We start from the raw sequence: 19,889 nt of genomic DNA, 5'->3' as shown, positions 1-19,889 counted from the left end.
AACAGTCCCTTCAACTCATTAAGTCTACACTAACCATTGATCACTCGTTCACATTAGTTCTATGTTAACCCAATTTTCATCCATTCCCGACAAACTAGGGGTAATTTTCAGAGGACGTGCAGGTCTTTGGATAAAAATACATTTATTGCCAGCATGGAGTTTCATCAGTTAAGAAAATTTAAAATTGAAGATAAGCCTCCAGGCTTTTCCACACAGATTTTGTTGGTTAAACTGATAATTCATTTGTATTTTCTACTTCAGTCAATAGTCATCATTTGTGCAAACCCCCCACCCACTCCCACCCCATCAGTAATGTGTGATTGGCAAGGAAAGAAGTCCAGTGGAGTCTTGACTGAATGCATGGAGCAGAGTATTGTCTTGACAAGCACCTTGTTTCATTAGAATAACAAGCAAAGATTTCATGGTAACATACCATGTGCAAACATTAGCATCTGTGATATCAGTGACCTTATTTGAAAAGTAGACAATCTGAGTAGAGCTGACCTCAGAACTAATGGAAGACTGATCAACGTACAGTGACTGCACGACTGAACTAGGTTCACCTGAACCTACAGTTCCTTAGAGTCATCATAGTCATAGGGTGATGGATTGTGGAAACAGGCCCTTCGACCTAACTTGCCCACGCTGGCCAACAATCACCCAGCAACCCTAGTCCCACTTGCCTGTGCTTGGTCCATATCCCTCCAAACCCATCCTATCCATGTACCTGTCCAACTGTTTCTTAAACAATGGGATAGTCCCAGCCTCAACTACCTCCTCTGGCAGCTTGTTCCATACACCCACCAACCTTTGTGTGAAAAAGCGAGCCCTCAGATTCCTAATAAATCTTTTCCCCTTCTCCTTGAACCTATGTCCTCTGGTCCTCATTTTCATTACCTTGGGTAAAAGACTCTGTGCATCTACCCGATCTATTCCTCTCATGATTTTGGATACATCCTCCTGTGCTCCATGGAATAGAGACCCAGCCTACTCAACCTCTCCCTATAGCTCACACCCTCTAGTCCTGGCAACATCGTCGTAAATCTTTTCTGAACCCTTTCAAGATTGACAATATCTTTCCTATAACATGGTTCCCAGAACTGAACACAATATTCTAAATGCGGTCTCACCAACATCTTATACAACTGCAACATGACCATCCAACTTCTATACTCAATACTCTGACTGATGAAGGCCAAAGTGCCAAAAGCCTTTTTGACCACCTTATCTACCTGCGACTCGTCCTTCAAGGAACCATGCGCCTGTATTCCTAGATCCCTCTGCTCTACAACACTACCCAGAGGCCTACCATTTACTGTGTAGGTCTTGCCATTGTTGGACGTCCCAAAATGCAATACCTCACACTTTTCTGTATTAAATTCCATCAACCATTCCTCCACCCACCTGGCCAATCGATCCAGATCCTGCTGCAATCATTCACTACCATCTTCACTATCTGCAAAACCACTAACTTTTGTATCATCAGCAAACTTGTTAATCTTGCCCTGTATGTTCTCGTCCAAATCCTTGATGTAGATGACAAACAGTAACGGGCCCAGCACCGAACACTGAGGCACACCACTAGTCACAGGCCTCCAGTCTGAGAAGCAACCTTCCACCGTCACCCTCTGCTTCCTTCCATGGAGCCAATTTGCTATCCATTCGGCGATCTCTCCTTGGATCCCATGCAATCTAACCTTCCAGAGCAGCCTACCATGTGGAACCTTGCCGAACGCCTTACTGAAGTCCATGTACACAACATCTACAGCTCTAGCCTCATCAACCTTTTTGGTCACGTCTTCAAAAAAATCAATCAGATTTGTGAGACATGACCACCAATGTACAAAACCATGCTGACTGTCCATAATCAGTCCATGACCAAATGCCTGTATATCCTATCCCTCAGAATACTCTTCAGTAACTTACCAACTACAGATGTTAAGCTCACCGGCCTATAGTTCCCAGCATTTTCCCTGCAGCCCTTCTTGATAAGATGCACAACATTTGCCATCCTCCTGTATTTAAGGACGACTCATAAATTTCAACCAGGGCTCCAGCAATTTCCTCTCTAGTTTCCCGCAATGTCCTCGGATATATCTGATAAGACCCTGGAGATTTGTCTACCTTCAAATACGACAGCACCTTCAATACTTCTTTGATGGCAACCCTGACTGCTCTCAAGACACTTCCATTGACTGCTCCAATTTCCTCCATCCTACGATCTTTCTCCTCAGTAAATACAGAGGAGAAATACTCATTTAGGACCTTGCTCATCTCCTGTGGCTCCACACAGAGGTAACCATTTTGATTCCTGAGAGGTCCCAGTAACCGATTTCCCCCTTATGTATTTTTTTAATCTTTTGGGATTGTCCTTAATACCAGCCGGAGCTATCTCCTTTTTTAGTTATCTCCTTAGTTCCCGAAACTCCTACAGGGATGCACTTGATCCCAGCTGCATCTACCTGTCCCATGCATCCTTCCTGCTTTTGACTAACGTCTCAATTTCCCTCGTCAGCCAAACTTCCTTACGTTTGCCTGCTTTACCCTTCACTCTAACGGGGACGTACACATCCTGAGCTTTCATCAGTACACTTTTAAAAACATCCCACTTGGCCGATGTTCCTTTCCCCTCAAATAACCTGCTCCAGTCAACTTGAGCGAGACCTTCTCTCATACCCTCAACGTTGGCATGCCCCAGTTGAGCATTTTAACACGTGGACCCACTCCGTCCCTATCCATAACTATCTTAAACCTAATCGAACTGTGGTCACTGGCACCAAATATTTTCAGTTTCACTGCCATATTTTCCGTTTCACAGCCTATCTAGCTTTGAAAGGTTCACTTTGGTTCTTGCCTCTTAGTAATTTGGGGCCTGGGTGATTGGGCCATAAGTGGACTGAAGAATCCCTGAAAACCTTACCCGTCAGTGTGCTCTTGGACCTCCTACATTATTTTCATCTATCATTTATTCTTTTCAGGTTTTCTGTTGGATTATTGGCACCTGAAGGCTGAGCTGTGCACTTATGGTTAATTAACACCTGGATCTACTATTCAATCTCATCATGATCATGTTATTGCTTTCTGGTGGAGAAGCTAAAGGGCCTGTCCCACTTTCACGACTTAATCCAAAACCACTGCCGAGTTTAAAGGACCTAAAATAAAAATCAAGATTTTGGTAATCTACAAACTCCTATGACCCTTCCATGAATATGCTCACGAACTGGAGTGACAGAGGTCATGTGCTGATGTTCACTTAAGCTTTTTGTTTCACTCATTTTTTTTTATCTGTCCAGCTGCCGAGCTACGAGTACCCACGAATATCTACGAGTACCCACAACTACCCTCACAGCCTACTACCTGCAGCCCACGAACTAACTACAAGTAAAAAGCTGCAGATTTTTTCATCTCGACTACTTTTTTTAAACTCGTGGACATTTTTCATCGGGCTGGAAAAACGTCCCGACTTACCTGATGCACCGAGTACCTATGGCTAGCATAACGAGCCGCTACGATATATATCTACTAACTCCTACGGCCTCGTTACGAACATTCTGCTAGTTTGAATCAGGGGGAAAACTCGGGAGAATTCATGATTTACCTCGTGAAAGTGGGACAGGCCCTTAAGAGCACCTTCAGGGGTGCTAATTATAGTTCTCAGCATTGTCTTTGGTGCACCAGCACAGCCTCTGGCCAACTGAGGAAAAACATGTTTATTTTGAAGACTTAAAACCTGGCACAGAACGTATGGTCTACTCAACAGCAATGCCTTCCTACATGGTCTGAGACTTTATTAACATCAGATATTTCAAAGTAATGGAGAGATACCATCAATTAATTATTTTTCCACATAACCGTACATTAGCAGATTAAGTGAACCAGATCAACATCCTTTCCTGGTATCCCAATATTTTTGACAAACCACATAATCTCCAGTGTCGAAACAAACTTTGTAACTAGTGGATTTCCGCAGGGATCTGTGCTGGGATCTCTGTTATTTGTGATATATATTAATGACTTGGACAAAAATGTAGATGGGTTGGTTATTAAGTTTACAGATGACACCAACCTTAAAGTGGCAGCACATGTAGATAGATTGGTATTGAAGGTATATCGTACACCAAAGATAGACACAAAAAGCCAAAGGTTAGGCAGCATCTCTGAAAGGAAATAGGTGACGTTTTGCATCGAGACCCTTCTTTCGACAATTATCAGCATTTATTTTGCCTGAAACATCAGACATTGAGCACCTGATAGAAGTATATAAAATTATGAGGTGTTCATAGGTAGACAGTCACAACCGTTTTCTCAAGGTATAAATTTAAAAGACAGTGAAATTCTTACTTGCAGCAGATGATGGATGTATGGAACAAACTGCCAGAGGAGATAGTTGATGCAGGGACTATCCCAGCATTTAAGGAACATTTAGACAGGTACATGGATAGGACAGGTTTGGAGGGATATGGACCAAATGTTGGCAGGTGGGACTAGTGTCGCTGGGACATTGTTGGCCGGTGTGGGCAAGTTGGGCCGACACACTGCATCACTCTATAACGGATAAGTGACACCATAATAAAAAGTCTATTATGGAACACTACCCTAGCTTATGGAAGTACCGTTAACAGAGGGAAAGACGTCTTCCTGTATGGTTACCGAGAGCATCTTTTATGAACTGAGAGACAACCGGCGTTGGTCACGTGGTTCCACGCACCGCCGCCGCCGCCCAGCGGGTGCACTGCGCACGCGCGCCTGTCCGCTCTGGTCGGCAGGAAGTGGCGCCGGAAGTGGGTGGACGCGCGGCCCCGGTGACATTGTGCGCGCGAGCCGTTGCCGTTGCCGTTGCCGCTACCGCTCTCAACCGGCCCAAAGTTGGCGAGTGACGACATGTCAATGGCGGCGGACGCCTTCGTTAGCCAGATGGCAGGTAATGACTTCCGAGCCGCTTATGATCGTGAGGGGGAATGAGAGTAGCTGCGGCGGGTAGTTTGGGCCCGGGCCGAGGGCGCAACAGGTGCGACCAGGTATACGAGGGCGCAACTCGGAGCCTCCTCCTCCTCCTCCTCTGCTCGCGAGAACAGCTACTATGTGCAGTGTCGTTAATTCCCCAACAAGAGTGCACACTCCTTATCAAAGATACTAGAGGAGCTCCTCTAGTATCTATGCTCCATATCACCTCCCAAGGATAGGGGCAGGGTGTCAATGCTTTCAGGAGTCACAAGAGATGCTAGAATTCAAAGCAAAACTGTTGTAGGAACTCAGCATGCCGAGCCCTACAAGTAAAGGGATACTCGACGTTTGAGCTCGGGGCTCTACATCACCCACCACCTGCCGACTGGTTCTCCTGACCTCTCTCAAACTGCCCATTATATACGGTTTCGCTTAGTACCGTCCTTCTCCGATTCTAGCCTCTGCTGTTTCTACTTATCGCCCTCTGGACTGTCTCTGCCTCCACCCGCCCCTACTGTATTTGCACCCTCTTTTTCTCTCTCGTTTTCTGTTTCCTCCAGCCTCTAACTCCCAACATCATGCTGTGGACAGAAATAATTCACGTGGACTCTGGGGTTTATCATGAGAAAAAAAAAATCCTTTATTACAAGTTGGCCAGTCTGGGAGAACCTGTCCCAAGGCAGATCCAAAATGTATTTTATTTTTATGCATTTCTTTATTCTCTTCTGTCCATTATCACTACCCTGTTTCAGCTGTGAGTGTATATGATGAGCTGAATATGTTTTGCTGTTCTATGCTCTAATGCACTTGGGGCTACGTAAGCAGTGTGCAGTCCAGTTTTTTACCAGGTATACACAATGATAAATTCTTCCATGGAGTCAGATTACTGGTTACTATGCATTGATTCACTTTAGTTCATTATTACCTTAAAAATGGTGATTGACAATAGACAATAGGTGCAGGAGTAGGCCAATATGATCATCCCCAATCAGTACCCCGTTCCTGCCTTCTCCCCATATCCCATGACTCTGCTATTTTTAAGAGCCCTATCTAGCTCTCTCTTGAAAGCATCCAGAGAACCTGCCTCCACTGCCCTCTGAGGCAGAGAATTCCACAGACTCACCACTCTCTGTGAGAAAAAGTGTTTTCTAGTCTCCGTTCTAAATGGCTTACTCCTTTTTCTTAAACTGTGGCCCCTGGTTCTGGACTCCCCCAACATCGGGAACATGTTTCCTGCCTCTAGCATAGAAACATAGAAAATAGGTGCAGGAGTAGGCCATTCGACCCTTCGAGCCTGCACCGCCATTCAATATGATCATGGCTGATCATCCAACTCGGTATCCTGTACCTGCCTTCTCTCCATACCCCCTGATCCCTTTAGCCACAAGGGCCACATCTAACTCCCTCTTAAATATAGCCAATGAACTAGCCTCAACTACATTCTGTGGCAGAGAATTCCAGAGATTCACCACTAGCATGTCCAAGCATATGACAGTCCCGCCATCCCGGGAATTAACCTTGTAAACGTACGCTGCACTCCCTCAATAGCAAGAAAGTCCTTCCTCAAATTCTGGGACCAAAACTACACACAATATTCTAGGTGTGGTCTCACTAGGGCTCTGTACAACTGCAGAAGGACCTATTTGCTCCTATATTCGATTCCTCTTGTTATAAAGGCCAACATGCCATTTGCTTTCTTCACTGCCTGCTGTACCTGCATGTTTACTTTCATAGACTGATGTATAAGGACCCCCAGATCCCGTTGTACTTCCCCTTTTCCCAACTTGACCACCATTTATATAATAATCTGCCTTCCTGTTTTTGCTACCAAAGTGGATAACCTCACATTTATCCGCATTAAACTTCATCTGCCATGCATCAGCCCACTCCTCCAACCTGTCCCAAGTCAACCTGCATTCTCATAGCATCCTCCTCACAGTTCACACTGCCACCCAGCTTTGTGTCATCTGCAAATTTGCTAATGTTACTTTGAATCCCTTCATCCAAATCATTGATGTGATTGAGACTGATATTATCCAGTTTCAACCAGTTTTCAGTGAGCCCTATCGCCCAGCCTTGCGAATCATCCCACTCTCTACCTTATCCCATTGTGTCCCCATAAAAATTCCTCCAGCTGGCTCAATACAATAAAGTATTCATATACCCATAAAAGCACATCTCACCTGCCAGTCCTTGCATCACTCACCCTCTCACCTTTTAACACTGGTTATCTCCCATCCACACCTCAATCCTGGCAAAGGGTCATGACCTGAAATGTTGACCATCCCTTGGCCTCCAGTTCCTGCTTGTCCTTTTGAGTTCTTCCAGTAGTTTTGAGGTTTAGGTTTATTATTGCTACGTGCACTGAGGTACAGTGAAAAGCTTTGTTTTGTATGCTATCCAAATAGATCAGGTAATATACTATACATAAATACAATCAAGCCAAGCTCAAGCATAGTACATGGAGCAAAGGAGAAAATACAGAGTGCAGCAAATAGTTCTCATCACGTGGCGCAACAGTTCCATAGGTAAAGTCCAATGTCTGCATTGGGGTACATGTGAATCAGTCAGTATTCTGGCTAATGGAACCACTGCTCAGAAGTCAGGTAACGGGGGAAGAAGCTGTTCCTGCGTCTTGTGTGCACGTATTGAAGCTTTTATATCTTCTGCTGGACAGGAGGAGGGAGGAAGGAATTACTTTTTTTTGTCAATGCCTTATTTACTATCTGCTTTCTTTCGGGCAGTAGATTCTTTGAGCATTCTTGCTTGTGCTCTGCTTTAAACAAATATTTGTGTCAAAGCTAAGTACTTGCAGATTTGTGAAGTGAAATAACAGCAAATGTTTGAAGTTTTCATCAGTCTCAAGGCAGCAACAGTGGCAAAACTGATTTTTGGTCAATCACATTTCATCACAATGTCTTCAGCATTTTCAAAGTTTTCAAAGGAAGGTTTCACAGGCCTTTTATTGTCACCTGTACCAATTAATGTACAGTGATATTTGTATTACCATACAGCCATACTAAAAAAAAACAACAAGACACAAAACTACATAAAAGTTAACATAAACATCCACCACAGCGGACTCCACATGTTTCACTGTGATGGAATAAAGTCTAATCTTCTTCCTTCATTTTTCTGCTTCTAATACAGTTTTATGTGGAAAGCAAAAAAAAATGCAAATGTTGGAAATCTGAAATGAAAAAGAAACTGTATGAAATAACACATCAGGCAGTATCAATGGAAAGAGAAACCGTTAACGTTTCAGGTCGATGAGCTCTTGTTAGAGTTGACATAAGTAGAGAAATTGAGGGTCTCAGACATGAAATGTTAACTTTGTTTCTCTTTCCACAGATGCTGCTGACCTCCTGAATGTTCCCACCATTTTCTTTTTGTTATATAAGAAAGAAAACATGTTTAGCTTGAAGGTGTAGAGAAGATGGAGGAAATATCTGATCAGATAAAGTTGTGGGGATTAAATGTTGAGATGATCTGGTCAATTGGACAGTTTATTTTGTGTAAGAAAGAACTGCAGGTGCTGGTTTAAATTGAAGGTCGACACAAAATGCTGGAGTAACTCAGCGGGACAGGCAGTATCTCTGTAGAGAAGGAATTCTCTGGAGAGAAGGTGACGTTTCGGGTCTCGACCCGGACAGTTTATTTTTATATACATTTGTCAGTGAGTGCTCAGTGTTTCATCAGGCTCCAACAACCAGTAACATTGCTTGAGGTTAACTAAAGTGGTTTTGTCGCACAATTTTAATAGTTCAAGGAACCACCTTGATTCTTTGTAATCTTCCTTCCTGACAATGAATAAAATTGCATTCATTTTTGTTTTAGACGGAGCCAAGCAAACTAAAATTGATCCTAATCATGATGTGATTTATTTTAATATTCTAAATTAAAAATCATTTTCCATTAGCATGTGATGCAAACATGACTCTAACCTTCAAATCACTTCATGATTCAAATTGGTAATCCTAACATTTAGCACTAAATTCCCAAGTTTCATTCCCAACATTGCATTATTCATGCCAATGATACATCGGTGCAAACGATGGGAATAATCAGCATTATCAGAAATAATCATTCCATAAATTTGTGGATATTCTGTAGTCGCTATCACTTTTGACTGCTGATTTATTTATGTGCAGAGAAAGTTTAGCTTGCAAATGTGGCAAGATGATCTTTCGGATTACTATGAAGATGTAGAGTGAAAGAACAAAATAATGAAATTACTCAAAATCTCATCAAAGCCCAGAAGTGGAAATGTATAATTTATATTGATAAGGCATGCTGAGGCAATATGCATTATGAGTAAAATGAATGAACTTGGATAACAATCACTTACCTATAGAAAGAAAGCAACTGACAAAGTATTCTAATGTTAGTAGGTTGTTGTATATTTGACAATATAACAAACTGTATTTACAGGATATTCTTCAGAGGAGTGACAATAGCTTGTGGCAGTAACCTATGTTAGTTGTACTGAAACATTGCCCTTAAAGTATACAGCATTGTTATGTATTAAGTTTTCACAGTGGGAAGCCCAGAATGTTGTCACATTGGAGTAATTACCTTTTCAGCCTTGCAAATTAAAACCAAAGCTCCCTGGATGACTAAGAATTTATAGAGTAAGTTAATGCGCAAAAAGGAGATATTACATGTGAAAATGGTAATAAACGAGAAATAGGGTTTCAGAGGAAAGGGGAAAAGGAAGTGGACAAAGTGAGAGCATGAGAAAAGATTACCGGCGAACATGAGAGACATTAAAATAAATACAGTTAAACAGTGAAAGGAATCTAAAAGGAGAGTGGAGTGAGTCAATGCGCAAAGAAAATTTACTCGGTGGTGAAGGAGGACAGCATCAGTTTTCACCTAGGAATATAATGCTGGTGTGGGATGGCTAAAAGTGGCGAAGAAGTGCTAGAAGGGATAGTTCAAAGAGATTAAAGTGGATGGAATCCATCTTGGGTTGCTGAGGGAAGTAAGGGAGGAAATTGCAGAGTCCGCAGCCATAACTTTCCAAACATTCACGGATTTAGGGGTGATGCCTTGGAACTGGAAAACTACACTGGAAAGCAACTGTTGGATCCTTGTTTAATAAAGGGTATAACTACAGACCAATCACTGTAGCTTTTCTGTTAGGTAATGTCATGGAAAATTAATTAGGGGTGCAATAAGCAGTCACTTGAATGAGAATGGGTGGATCGAAATAATATTATGGACTCTGCATTGGACCACTTGGGCAATAAAAACACTTACGTCAGGCTCTTGTTTATAGACTACAGTTCGGCGTTTAATACCATCATCCCTTCCAAGCTGGTTACCAAACTCACGGAACTGGGCCTCTGCGCATCCCTCTGCAATTGGATCCTCGACGTCCTCATCCACAGTCTGTTCGAATTGGAGGAACCACTTCATCCTCAGTAACAATTAGTACGGGAGCACCCCAAGGCTGCGTGCTCAGCTTTATTAACTCTATACCCATGACTGCGTAGCCGGACATAATGCGATCTCTGGCATCAAGTTCGCCGACGAGTATAGAAGTGAGATCGACCGACTGACCAAATGGTGCCAGCATAACAACCTGGCTCTCAACATCAGTAAGATCAAGGAACTGATTGTGGACTTTGGTAGGGGAAGGATGAGGACCCACAATCCTGTTCATATCAATGGGACGATGATGGAGAGGAATAACTTCAAATTCCTGGGTGTGCATATTTCCGAAGATCTTTCCTGGACCCAGCAAACCGATGCAATTATAAAGAAGGCACATCAGCGACTCTACTTCCTGAGAAGATTACGGAGATTCGGCATGTAGTAGAGGATTCTCCTAAACTTCTACAGAGCATTCTGACTGGTTGCATCGTGGCCTGGTTCGGCAATTTGAACGTCCAGGAGTGAAAAAGACTACAAAAGGTTTTGACCATTGCCCAGTCCATCACCGGCTTTGACCTCCCCACTGTCGAAGCGATCTATCGTAGTTGCTGCCTCAAAAAGACAGCCCAAATCATCAAGGACCCTCACCATCCTGGCCACACACTCATCCCACCATTGCCATCAGGAAGAAGCTACAGGAGTATGAGAACTGTAACGTCCAGGTTCAGGAACAGCTTCTTCCCTACAGCCATTAGGCTATTAAACACAACAACGAATAAGCTCTGAGCTCAGAACTGCGAAAGACTGCTATTATTGCACTATATTTGTTATTTATTGAACTTTTTCTTTTTTTTCTCTTCCCCCGTTATGTACTATGTTTACATATTAACATATTCTGTTGTGCTGAAGCAAGTAAGAATTTCATTGTCTCATCCGGGACATATGACAATAAAACACATCTTGGCTTGTCTCCCAATATCTCTTTATCTCCTTAGCCACTCATACCATATTTAATTCCTCCAATATATTAATGATTTGCCCAGAATGCCTTCAGTGGTCGATAATGCCTCAGAAATTTCCTCCCATATATATCCAAAATGTGTTAGCCCATTTACTTGGGCTGTGACCTGCAGATATGTACTCTTCCCACCCCCCTCTTATCTGTCCAGACCCATCATGATTTAAAAAAGTTTTTAGTGAGGTTCCCGCTTATTCTTCTTAACTCCGGTGAAACAAGTTCAAATATATCCGAATCTCTCTTCATATGTCCTGTCGTACATGAATAATCCTGGGACACATTGCTATCCAGCAAGAACATCCTTCCTTGGATAAGGAATCCAAAACTTGCATAATACTCGGGTCCCATTAAGGCCTACAATTGCAGCAAGACATGCTTGCTCCTATATTTGATTCAATTTGCTTTGATGGGTAATATCCTCCTTGTCTTAATTGCTTGTGCACCTGCATTATATTGATTGCACAAGGATATCCAGATCTCACTGGACCTCCTCCTTTATCTTTCGCTGGGTGCAGGTAATAATCTCCCTGTTTTCCCCCCAAGACCTAAAACATCCAAGACTTCAAACCTAAAACATATCTTTCAACTTGGTGATTGAAATAAGCCTGTAGCAGATGTTTTCTAATTTCCCACGTCAGTAATTCTTACCAGCTGTCTTGCTGACCGTTTTACAGGTATCAGTTTTGAACCTTGGTAAGAAAGATCTCTCCTACTTAATTATTTTAAAAAAATCTTTGCATATACATACAAATTAATATTTTAAAATGTGTTTTTAATTGCCACAAGAAAGCTCTGCTTAAAAAAAACCACATAGGCCCAAGGAAATCTAATACGTTTGGAAATGCAAGAGCAAGAGTAGGGCAGTGAGTTAATGAGGACAATTGGGAACTTAGCTGGGAGAACCTGCACAGTGTAAGAAACGTGACAAGTAATGTAGAAGTCGGTCTCAATATGAGTGACCGTCATCATCCTTTATGTAGTCCTGGGATCAATGGTGTGTAAGCTAAATAATACTTGTCAGAAATTCACCTGATTCAACAGTAGGGATTGCTACCCTTTCAGATTTTATTGACATCTGTCAACCATAAATCTTGTTCCAGCAGGAATTGCAATGCATAGGTGAAAGACAGTTTGTTTTTATTGTCCAGGAATTCCTATGGATCTGATCTGACTCCACACATAACTAAGGTTTCTGCTGCAATTGTAATATTCCAATAGTAGAGGGGAAGCTGTCCCAAGGGTTCAAAAGCCATTTTATTGCGTTGGACTTGAGTGTGAAACTGTAATTTTATAATTACTTCTTGTTGAGAGATTTTTTACCAGATGTAAGCAGGGTATTGAGGAATAATGAAATGGAAAAGGATTTTGGATCAGTAAGAGGAGTGTTTAGTCCCTTTGGCAGCAGCTGTGAAGTGGCAAAATAAATCAACTCAGAAATTCACTGAACTCGCAGTGAAGGCAGAGTTGTTTTAAAAGGGAATTTAACATTCATTTAGGTTGGGATAAGCAGGCAAATGGAAGTTATAAAGAGACAATTTTCTTGTGATCAGGATAGCTTTCTACTGACCATGCTCTAAGAAACTTCCTGTAAGGTGCCCTTGATTACACTTTGCAACCATGGTGCTCTGAACATCTTTGCTGCTGTGGCCATTACCTGAGGCAGAGTGGTTCTTGAGTGGTGACATGGGTGCGGGTGGCCTCCATTCTGGACCACACTGATGGCCAGCTGTCAGCTTGTGATGTTTGAAGGTTTTTAGTGATTGTAAATGTTCTTCAACTCTTCAAGTTAAATAATATTTAACTTGAATTAATTTAGGAATATTTAATTTTATTTAAGGTACCTCAAATTTCAGAAAAGTAACTCCTGGAATATTCATTATAACTTTTTATGCATTTTCAATTCACGTAGAATTTTAGTGAAGGGTGCTGATCGCATTCAAATGTATGGGGCCACACTACCTGCAGCAGGAATGGCTGGCATAAAGCTGAAGGACCAGATATGGCAGTGTATCTGCTGATCAACTCAGTATTTTAACGAACATCCCAGATTCCTTATTAAAGTAAGGAGTAGAGCAAGGACTCATCTAACTTTTAGTGCATTGCACACGGAGGAAACCCACACAGTTACAGGGAGAACGTGCAAACTCCCCACAGACAGCACCAGAGATTTGAATCGAGGTCAACTGAGCCACTGTGCCCCCACCAGTCTGGAATATGCCATTTTGCGCACTGCAGATGCCCTACAATTTTGTATGTGATTGCTTCCTAGGAACCAGTGCGATCCACTACAATGTCCTGTAATAAGAACAGTGTAGAAGGAAGTTTAGGTTTAATAATGAACAATGGATCGGAAACATAGAAAATAGGTGCAGGAGTAGGCCATTCGGCCCTTCGAGCCTGCACCGCCATTCAATATGATCATGGCTGATCATCCAACTCAGTATCCTGTACCTGCCTTCCCTCCATACCCCCTGATCCCTTTAGCCACAAGGGCCACATCTAACTCCCTCTTAAATATAGCCAATGAACTGGCCTCAACTACCTTCTGCGGGAGAGAATTCCAGAGATTCACCACTCTCTGTGTGAAAAAAGTTTTCCTCATCTCGGTCCTAAAAGATTTCCCCCTTATCCTTAAACTGTGACCCCTTGTTCTGGACTTCCCCAACATCGGGAACAATCTTCCTGCATCTAGCCTGTCCAACCCCTTAAGAATTTTGTAAGTTTCTATAAGATCCCCCCTCAATCTTCTAAATTCTAGCGAGTACAAACCGAGTCTATCCAGTCTTTCTTCATATGAAAGTCCTGACATCCCAGGAATCAGTCTGGTGAACCTTCTCTGTACTCCCTCTATGGCAAGAATGTCTTTCCTCAGATTAGGAGACCAAAACTGTACGCTATACTCCAGGTGTCTCACCAAGACCCTGTACAACTGCAGTAGAACCTCCCTGTTCCTATACTCAAATCCTTTTGCTATGAATGCTAAGGATTTGAGTATAGGAGCAGGGAGGTTCTACTGCAGTTGTGGAAGGTGCATGAGTATTTAGCTAATTGCAATTACAACATGACTGGGTATAATATTTGAACGGAAGGGCGATTTACTATTAGGCCGACCTCTGGAGTGAGTAAGAAAGAGCAGAAAGCTGGGCAGATCTGTCAATTTGGGGGGGGGGGGAGTCAATAACTGTGATAAAGAAATGTAGGGCACAGCATATCTTGTCACAATAAAAGCTGTATTCGATTAAACTTTTAACCTGCATATCCAATATATATCCAATTATCCAACTGTCCCTGTATCCCATGTGATCTAACCTTCCAGACTAGCCTACCCTCCTGTAACATTAGTGAATCTCCTTCCCAGGACACTGATCCCCCTCCAGTTCAGGTGTATCTCTCCCCTCGTGTCTGGGTCACAATGATCCAAGCACTTGAATCACTGCAGTGTGCACCATTTCCTCAGCCATGCATTCATCTAGTCTATCCTGTTTCTGTCCTCACGAGCACATTGGACTGGGAGTAACCAGAGATTACTACCCATGCGGTCCTGCTTTTTAACCTTTTACGTCACTCCCTATATTTGTTCTGCAGGACATCATCCCTTTTTCTATCATGTCGTAGGTCCCAAGGCGAGCATGACCTCTGGTTACTCTCACTTGAGAATGTTCTGCAGTCACTCGAGACATCCTTGACGCACCATTCAATTGTCCCAATTGTGGCCACAGAATCTCCTGCCTATCGTACAACAGATTTTAAAATGTCATAGTATTATGGGAGCTCACTATTATGTAGGGTTGTCCATGAATTGGGTGTTCTTAATAGGAATGGCCTGTATACTTTTTCTGCGAAAAATGCAGTTCTTGTTTGCAAGGAGTTTCTTGGCTTTTGCCACTTTTTGGTATCACAAACAGCTAGCTGGTGGATATGCCTGAATCAAGGCATTGAATACTTATCCATCAAAATCACGTTTTCATTCTTGTCTATTCTCAACATCCATGTATTTATATGCACTGTAATTGTTGCATTTTGATTATGCTTGGATGAAGAACGGCAAATATATTTTTACTCCTCTTACTAACCTAATGTACTGGGATAATGGAGCACCCCTTGTACTACTAGTTACCTAGCTTTGTGATTATTTCTGCCATTTCTTTATAAATGGCAAGCAAATCAGCCGTTCTTGAATGTTGTCTGGCGGGCCCTAATTGTAAATGGACCGGTGTGTATATTTGTTATAGTTGTAATTCTCTTTATGGCTGATTAACCTATTGAATGTTGCTGCCTGAACTCTAACGTGAACAATAGGAACCTTTGTGGTGCAGTAAAGGGCCCGCTCTGCACGTGCAAAAATATAATTGAGCAAAATGAAATTTTCTGCACAAAATGGGTGATATTAGGAACATTTAAAAAAAAAGAATCCAGCAATAGGTAAAAGGAAAGTCTTGAAATTGTACATTACAAAATCAAATTTTGATATGCTACAGAGACCTCTGTTGGTGATATAAAGACCTTGGGGAAATCTCCTTTTATGTTCTGTTAGATGTGGTGAGCTACAAACTGCAGTCCACATATTATAGAAATGTGCAGTCCAAGAATAAATGGTTTGATTTTAGTGGAGATTTCTGCATTATAAATCACTATTTGAAGAAAACTAGCTTGAGTGTTTAAATGATGTGTAATTTTAATGTTTGGTGATGTAAGAAATGTTGCACATATTCAGCATTTTTAAGATGCATGTTTTGAATAAGGCTGTTATTTTAGCTGAAAAACTACAGCTGCAACTGTCAGCTGTGGTATTTACTATTCTATTATTGATTGGCTTTAAACAATCTGTTCGTCAGAAGACTGGCTGACATTAAACCTTAGAACTATTTTAATGTTAAATCTGTTTTAAAGCAATATGTATGTAGGTCTGCAAATACAACTAAAGTATTATATTAAATAGAAATGTTTTGTATTTTCTGCCTGAAACGTAGTGTTGAATTTTGTATATGAATGACACTTAAATAACTGATACTAGTTTTACAATTGTTTTCTGAACCTAGCAGATTGTTATTTGGATAAATATGCCTTCAAAAAAGCTTTTGCCATTCCTCATTTTTCAGTGATATTGAATTGAGCAAGGGTGTAATGCATGTTTTTAGTAGATGTTTTTTGTTTATATGCCATGAAATGTAGAAGCTGTAACAAAATTTATGATGTGCATTACAAATATTTTTATTTACATTGATTGCAGGAATGCACAATGCAAGTTTTCCAATAAATTCTGCTTTTTCAACCTGTCATAGAAACTATTCCTCCATATTTTATTTCCTGTTGCAAGGGCGGAATTATACCACATTATCTTTAATTAATTGAGTGATATTATTAAAGTATTCTATTATGTTTATTTTGGCAGAATGTTGCTTTTCTTTTATGCAAAATAAGTTTTAAATGTAGATGTTTATTCACCAATTTGGATAAACAAATTACAAATATTATTTAATGATTTGGGAAATTCTCATTCTTTAGGCTAACTAAATGTGTCTTTAAAAACATTGCATCAGTCAGTTGCATTAAGGAAGCTCTTTCATCTGTAACAAAATGGTTTCCTTCCTTGCTGACTTTGAAGATGGTGACTCAAATGACAGCTGGTGGAATGCAGAGGAAGAAATTACTTTGATACTAAGGGTTAAAATATAATATTTGTTTGGCCATTCCGAAGAACTTCATCTATACCGACTTCAGACTTGATTTAACGTTGAATTAAAGACAATATTAGAATTGGATACATTTATAATTGAGGAAAAATGTGTTTCTTGTTTTTCCTCCATTCACCACCCTGAACCATGCAAGAGGCTAATGGGCACAGTCATAAAATGCCTCTAGTATCATTCATCAGAAATTCAGCTAAAAACATAAAAATAAAAGAAATGAATGTTTAAATAGCATCTTTCCTGTGTTCAAACGTCCATCTCATTTTGCAATAAGGGAATTACTTCTGTAAATTGGTAGTTGTATTAATCGGCGGAAATATCTAAGTAGGGACCCATAAACAAATTGTTTATAATATTGGTGATGTTAGTAAAGGATTACATGTTGGCCAGTTTACTCAGAGGATTTCTTTGGATTTCGAATAGCTGCGGCTTGTCCTGAAGTTTGTATTACATAATCAGTCCAATATAATCTAGGCATCAGGTGAAAATCTCACAACAGAGATACACCGTGATTGTCGGAGTACAATTGCCAGCTTTACCATTATTGCCCAGTGCTACTTCCTATTTATTATCTCAAATGTTTGTACATGACTTAGCAAGTCAACGATTCTACTCGTGGCTTCACATCTTACATCCTCCATAAACTGCAGTTCCTCCATAATTTTGCAATTTAATACTTTGATGCCAGTCAGAATTTATTCTGTACTTTTCTGAATGAGTTTCAAGACTTTTATTCTCCATTTATATCTTCAAACTCATCCCTCTCTCTATCTTATTTGAGCTCTTTTAGCCCTTCTACTCCAATACTATTTGGCATCTGTTACTTTGATATTGTTCTACTCATCTCCTATGCACCTTGCCTCACCATTATTTTATCTTATTTTACTATCTTGATCCTTCATTTTTTTCTTTCAAAGACGTGCTTTTTGTCCGTATTCCTTAAATACGTCATATACAAATGAAGGGAAATGTACACATTAATTTATTCAATTCCTATAAAGATCTTTTCCGTGCGAAAAATGTTGTGCCGTGATTTAGAAGTGCAAACTGATTTCTAACGGTGCACATGCTGTTCGAGACATTATTAAGAATGATACATTTGGTGTCTGGCTTCTGCCAGACATTACACTTAAAAGCAATTTAAAAATTCAGAAGCCATCCTGCTCTTATCCAAAGTGGTCCACACATTACAAACTTGCAAGTTCTTTTATTTAAGTATCTTGCTTTCAATATTTGTTCACTGCCAATCTTTTTACAATTCAACAGAAAGGCCATTGTGATCACAACAGTCTGGATTTTATTTTTTGCTGTGAAGTTAGAACATTAAAAGCATCAGTGATCACAGTATTACCGCAATCTATAGGTATTGGGAGAGATTGCCATGGCAGAGGCACATTGTGAGCATAATTGTACAATTGCCACCTTAAACATTGCCAAAAAAACTAATTGTTTTCAATTATAGTGTCACACAACAATGAAACATACCCTTTGCTCAGCTTAACCGTACCAAACAAGGCGCCCCGTCTACACTAGTCCCACTTGCATGCATTTGGCCCTTATCCCTTCAAACCTTTCCAGTCCATGTAGAAACAAAGAACTGTAGATGCTGGTTTATATCAAAGATAAAAACAAAGTGCTGGAGTGACTCGGCGGCTCAGGCAGCATCACTGGAGGTAAAGGGTATGTGATGTTTTGGGTCAGGGCTGAAGAAGGATCCTGACCAGAAATGTTACCTATCCTTTTCCTCCAGAGATGCTGACCCCCTGAGTTACACTAGCACTTTGTGCCACACTAGCACTTTAATCCTCTTGCAAATGTGTAAGTGCAGTTAAACTAACCGAAATGGAAAGTGGCAGCCCAAGAAAAATCATTACATGCAGTTTTGGAAACTTGCTGCTTAGCTGTGTTTTGTGATCTTGGGGTGTCACCCTTCAAGGGAAACATGCAGCACACCAAGACAGGCAGCCCTCGCGCTACAGGAGGATGGCATTCCTAGAAAATAATCCGGATTGTGATTTTCTGCGTCAATAAAGAAGAGTTGGCCAATTTTTTTTTCACATAAATTTCGAGAGTTCATTTTATTTCTCATTTTAAATGTTTGGATTGTGAACTTTGTAGGGATGATTTTCTGTTACCCCAATAGCCACCTGTATTGAAATTTGTTATAAATTACTATGTGGAGAAACTGCAGTGGATGAGGCAGGAAAGGTTACAAGCCTCTAGTCTAGATTTACATATTAAGACATTGGGAAAAAAAAAGCGCTGTTGAATAAATCAACAGAAGGGTTACTTTGTGATGGAAGGGCAGGAGACTCAACGCCAACAACTTGGAACATTTGGCAGCATGTGTGTTGGAGCTTGCATGTGTGTGTGAGTGACATGCCCTAAAACATGAAGGGCTGTAGGAAACTGTGCTCGCAGAATAGATTAGATCATCAACATATTGTACTCACTACAACATTTACTGTCTTGAGCTGTATCAATTTGATCACTCAGCCACCAGCTGCATCTTCCTCTGATGGCCACATCTTGATACTATTCCCCCCCCCCCCTTCCTTCCCCCCCCCCCCCCTCCTCCTCCTCCCCCTCTTCCTCTTCCTCTTCCCCTTCCCCTTCCCCTTCCCCTTCCCCTTCCCATTCCGCCCTCCCATTCCTCCTCCCCATAGTCACCAATAGGCAGGCAGTGCCATCTCTTGCTTCCAGTCAGGAGGGAACTATCTTTGGCTGGAGACTGAATGCTGTGGAGAAGATGATTCTTCTGGACACTGGGACAGCTAAGCCCATCTCGGCTTCAGGGTTAATCAGCATAGTATCTTCATACTTTGTGAATACCTTTTTCCTGTATGACTTATTCCCTC

The 19,889-nt window shown here is 41.3% G+C and overlaps 1 protein-coding gene across 3 annotated transcripts in view; it reads left to right on the top strand.

Moving 5' to 3' along the window:
- Nucleotides 1-4,764: 4,764 nt before the first annotated feature.
- Nucleotides 4,765-19,889, top strand: part of mtx2 (metaxin 2) — a 70,906-nt gene continuing 55,781 nt past the window's right edge. For 2 of the 3 annotated variants that reach the window (XM_033023875.1, XM_033023877.1), the window contains exon 1: nucleotides 4,765-4,921. In XM_033023875.1, coding sequence (XP_032879766.1) covers nucleotides 4,882-4,921 — 40 coding nt within the window. In that variant the 5' untranslated portion in view covers nucleotides 4,765-4,881. The remainder of the gene's footprint in view (nucleotides 4,922-19,889) is intronic. The other variant, XM_033023876.1, reaches the window with a different exon arrangement.

This window comes from Amblyraja radiata, chromosome 7, assembly GCF_010909765.2.
Source record: "Amblyraja radiata isolate CabotCenter1 chromosome 7, sAmbRad1.1.pri, whole genome shotgun sequence".
Classification (NCBI taxonomy): domain Eukaryota; kingdom Metazoa; phylum Chordata; class Chondrichthyes; order Rajiformes; family Rajidae; genus Amblyraja; species Amblyraja radiata.
Note: the sequence above shows the minus strand (reverse complement) of the source record. Positions and strands in the feature narration are given on the sequence as shown.